We start from the raw sequence: 5,000 nt of genomic DNA, 5'->3' as shown, positions 1-5,000 counted from the left end.
ACACACCACCGCCTGTGATTGTTCAATTGAGGCTGTCTGATAATTAAAACCATTTAGCTCTACATAAGCCTCACATCCACATGAATCCACATCACCACAATTGCCCTCATGAACGCGCAGAAACACACACACACACACACGCAAACGCACAATTAATTATCACGCAGGGCTGCTCTTATTGCCTCTCTCTGCCTAAACAGATCATTTATTTGACGTTTGTGCTTTTGTGTGCGTTTGTGTTATTGCCTCTCTTTGCCTCATAAATGATCGTTTGGCTCTCATTCGCGCGTATGTTATAATGGTTGCTGCAGGCTGGTCATTTGCTATAATTTAGAGTGATGGCAAATATGGGTTAGATAAGCGCGCGCACACACACACACACACACACAAACATGGCTTTGCCATCCAGAGAGAGCGGGTCAGATAAACTCTTATCAGTGGAGAAGGACCCTTGCTTTTATTTGTCCCTCCAGCAAATCATTTGAGCTGGGGGAAAAAGAAGACATTTCTAAAAAGTTCCCTAAACACGGCTGTGGCTAGTGCAGTGCAGCCCTCAGGAACAAATGCCTGTGGGCAGAATCCTCCCCACAGAATCCCCTTTATGCCTGCAGGCTGTGGACATATATATATATATATATATATATATATATATATATATGTTTACTTTACAGTCTCTCCTCTAGAAACCTCATTAGTTTATCTGCAGAAACCTGAACATTTAGGCCATCCTACCTCTCCTTCCCTTCAGATCTTGATGAGTCCTGACATTGCGTTTACAGCTAAATGTTAGTGCAAAGGGAAATTGTATGCTGAAGCCTGAAGGGCTTCCTATTTACTACTTGATTTGATGCCGTTATAAGGCGCTTTAACAGCAGGCCATTAATGCAGATCAGACTCGGACAGGATGCAGAGACGGCGGTCTATTTAAAGGGGAAGTCTAGTAACTACATCCATAAAACAAGTGTGGCATTACGCCGGATGCTTTGTTGTGATGCTTGTTTGCACCGGGAGTCTGCTCACTTTCTCCTCATCTTCTTCACCCCCCTGAAGGAGGACGAGGTGATGCCGGCCAAGTTTGAGGACGATCTGATCTGGGTGGCGGCTGACGCTCCCCTCTCGGACTCCGGCTTCCTCAGCAACAAGATAAAGGACTTGTGCGGAGACCTGCCAATCTTCTGGCTCCGTCCCACCTACTCAACCAGTAAGCAGTCACACAGCTAAAGATATGGAAATGCAAATCCAGCGAAAACTGAGAGTGAAGCGCTCTATTTCCAAGGCCTTCTTTTCACAAAACAAAAGGAGGATATAGGTCAAACGGTCTCTAGAATATCCATTTAACATCGCAGTTGTTGAAGCCACAGAAAGGAAAACAAGCTTAAAAGAAAAGCAGAAGTCCTTTTGAAGTTTCAGAGCTACCGAGTGTACCATTTTTAGCACGCTGGGGGGTCAAAAGTTCTCAAAACACAATTTTTATTCTCCTTCATCTGAGGACTTCAAAATGCTGCCAGAGAAACGGCTGTGCAATCAGGAGCCACATTAGTGCCACTCCGCTCCGAAATTTGGGCTGCTGTCAGATACTGAGACTGTGATGTGTGCAGGCGGACAGAGGGAGAGGAGGGCCGCCCCCCGCCAGCGGCGCCAGGCAGCCGGGGAGGAGGAAGAGGACGCGGAGGCAGAGTTCAACCCGGAGAACCCTTATCAGGTGAGTCACACGGACACACTCTTCTTCTTCTTGTGTTTAGGTCTCGCTGCAGTGCTCGCGACTGTCCGCTCGGATCTGAGGGCCACCTGAGAAGGCTTTTTTTTTTTTTTTTTAAAAAGAGATCCTCACAGCTGTGCGAGCAGCAGCAGATGCCGGGGTCACGGCGGAGCGGCCTGGATTGTCACTGCAAATCTGAGTGTATGCGTGGGTGTGTTCTCTATGTGAGGCTGGCTGTCCAAAGCTTTCCTTTCAACAGTGTATAAATAATTCCACAACACCCCCCCCCCCCCCTCCCTGCTGCAGCCCCCTTTGCCCTGCTGAGCACACACAGACTCCCATACATACACACCCCCGTGCCCTCCATCCTCACCTCTTATGTTGGGCCCCATTTTTCCTAATCCCTCCCCCCCTGCTACACACTCCCGACAACCACAGAGGGGGGGTGGAACAGCAAGCGCTACGTTTGAAAAAGAAAATATTTGACAACAAAAAACCCCCCACATCTGACAACATCCCCTCCTCCCCATCCCGCCTGTCGGAAATCCATTTTTTAATTGGTTTGAAACCAGCCTTCTCCGCCCTAAAGACGTTCAGCATCACGTGTCTGTCTGTCTGTCTGTCTGTCTCCACCCCAGAGAGGTCTCGAGGGCGAGCAGGGCTCCATGAACATCGACCCCATGCTGGACCACCAGGGCGTGTGCTGCAACGAGTGCCGTCGCAGCTACACCCACTGCCAGAGGGTCTGCGAGCCGCTGGGAGGGTACCACCCGTGGCCGTACCACTACCGGGGCTGCAGGGTGGTCTGTCGGGTCATCATGCCCTGCAGCTGGTGGGTGGCGCGCATTATGGGTCTGGTGTAAACAACCCCACACACCCCACACACCCCCCCACACCCACCTGGGACATGGTGGGACATGGTGGGAGTCCAAAGCTGGGGAAGAAACTCGGGAGGGGGATTGGGTTCCAAGGGAGGGGAGGGGGGGCTTCTTATTGTCACCTACCTTGTAGTTACACGTCGGTCTGAGCAAATGAAATGAACAGCGTCAGTAACTGTGCCCACACACATTAGAAATGCACGGTGCAGAATCTAGGACAGACATGTAGAAGCACACTGCACAGCTCGTCTTATTACAGAAGGATTCAGAGCCGCACAACATGCCGTCACGAGAACAGAGGTTCTGGTATGAAACACCCAACTGACCCGTTTTCACTTAAATGCATTGATCTATTGAATTCACATTATGTATAACGCCACCCATTTATTCGTAGGAAAAGCGTATAGAATTTGTAGAGCTTGTATTTGTTCCTTTCACTCTGTGATGTAAATAAATGTATAGGGCGCAGTGCATTTCAATAGCAGTCGGCTGGCTTAAGTCGAACCCATTGTTTGTGTCACGAGAAATATTCTGGACTCCTGTTTTTAAACTCTTTCCTTTTCACGTTTCACCCTCATGAGTCGCTCTCATTCAACAGCGTACTGTACGCGCTCCCGCAAACTCACATCTGCCTTGAAGAAGCTAATCTCAAAGTGCAATATCAGTGAATAAACTTCTTTTTTAAGTAAGCCTTATAGTGTCACTTTTTTTTGTTTGTTCTGTGTGTGATTGACCTGATGACTTCATATCCTGTTTGTAAATACATATTGCTTATTATTTATCATGGGGTTTATTTGGGAACAGCCCCTCCCTCAAAGACACTTCTCAGTTTGTAGAGATGTGTCACATCTGGTATCGCTGCTCCAAAGGGATGAGCGGAGTGAAGTTTCCAGAGTCCTTTAATGTGAGAGTTGCAGCTCTAGAACTCTTTAATGAGACTAAAGACTCTGTAGCCGTCACGCTCCCAGATCTTACCCACGATGCAAAGCGCTTAGCTCCTTTTGATGTCACAGAGCCGCCTCGGGCGGGGGTAGGGGGTAAGGATGGGGGCGGTGTGTTTGTGCTGGTGTGTGTGTGTGTGTGTGTGTGTGTTATGAAGCTCAGAGTTCCATCCAGAGCCACAAACGGGGTGTTTGATCGTCACAAGAGATGAAACGATGTGTGATGAATTTAACACTTAACTCAGTGTGAGAGGCTTGATGATGCGGTTCGGAGGCTGATCCATATTAATGCTCTCTTGCCGCGGCAGGACGCCCCCTCACTGTTACAGCTGCCGCATATATGTGGTAGGAGAAGGTGCGGGAGGAGGGGGGGGGGGAGGGTGATCTCCGTGTGGAAAATCACCACTCCACCTCAGGGCCCGCATCCTCGCCTGCTGGCCAAACAGCTCGGGGGCTTCTTCTCCTCGTCGTCTTGATACCAATCGAGTACGTAAACCGCGACCCTCAAGCTGTAAGCCATATCTGAACCGCCCCGCGCTCATATCAGTGATGCCACATTTCATCGCTCCCAGCACATAATCACAGAGCAAGGCTCTCCGTCATAATGTATTGCTGGGGTTGTTTTTTTTTTTTTTCTCCATCTGGTGGATCCCTTCCTACCTTTCCAACCCGTCCTAAGCAGTTTCCAGAGACAACGGACCATAAAACGCGAGACAAAGTTTGTGAGCCAAACAACAAATCTTTTATTTACACCGATGCTTGAATCACACTGAGGGAACGACCGGTGCTAAGCCGCTGGCTGACACGCCACACACATTCCAGAGAAGCCAGTCTGCAAAGGACTGCTGTTGACTTTTTTTTTTACCGAGCGTACAGGGAAAAGAAAAAAAAAAAAGCTGCATGAGCCGAGAAAAGCAATCATAGCTACCAGTTAAACATCTCAACCGGTTCTTATTTTTTAACAACTTTACATTTTTATACAAGTGCTGATAATAGGAAGTCATGAAAGGCCCCTGAAATAGAAAGGCTTGTGGGCGTTTATTGATAAAACTAAAAGGAGGCAGAGGAGAGAAAAGAAGAACGATCTGAAAGCTCCGTCAGTCACAACTTTAATCCAGACTTCCCTTTATAGTCCGTTGGCCTTTAAAATCAGATATGTAAATCAATCTGTTCAACAGATGGGTCAAATGAACCGACAGCATCGGGTAGCAAGTTATTGCAGAGGGTGGGCCATGGGGGGGGGGGGGGACGACGACGACACACACACCGAGTCTCCCTGCACTTAGCGAGCAGCACAACTGAGGGGTCGGGAAGAGGAGGAAGAAGAGCGCGTTCACGGAGCCTGCAGGGCGACGAGCACTCCTGCTGGAGTTCAGACGGATAAATGAGAAGGAAGAGGGGGGGGGGGGGGGGGGGGGGGGGGGCTAAACGCTCAGTACTTCTTGAACTCCACGTCCTCCGGTGGGTTCATCTCCACTTTTC

At 49.1% G+C, this 5,000-nt stretch overlaps 1 protein-coding gene across 1 annotated transcript in view; it reads left to right on the top strand.

The window, feature by feature from the left end:
* The window catches only part of LOC306706608 (leukocyte cell-derived chemotaxin 1-like), a gene marked incomplete at both ends in the record, with an annotated part of 6,163 nt that extends 3,601 nt beyond the window's left edge, over window positions 1-2,562 (top strand). Inside the window, 3 exons of the mRNA XM_079173746.1 lie at window positions 1,051-1,201; window positions 1,599-1,702; window positions 2,338-2,562. Coding sequence (XP_079029872.1) covers window positions 1,051-1,201; window positions 1,599-1,702; window positions 2,338-2,562 — 480 coding nt within the window. The remainder of the gene's footprint in view (window positions 1-1,050; window positions 1,202-1,598; window positions 1,703-2,337) is intronic.
* Between the last annotated feature and the right edge of the window lie 2,438 nt (window positions 2,563-5,000).

This window comes from Pholis gunnellus (assembly GCF_910591455.1).
Source record: "Pholis gunnellus genome assembly, chromosome: 14".
Classification (NCBI taxonomy): Eukaryota; Metazoa; Chordata; class Actinopteri; order Perciformes; family Pholidae; genus Pholis; species Pholis gunnellus.
This window is presented reverse-complemented; position numbering and strand designations above follow the sequence as displayed.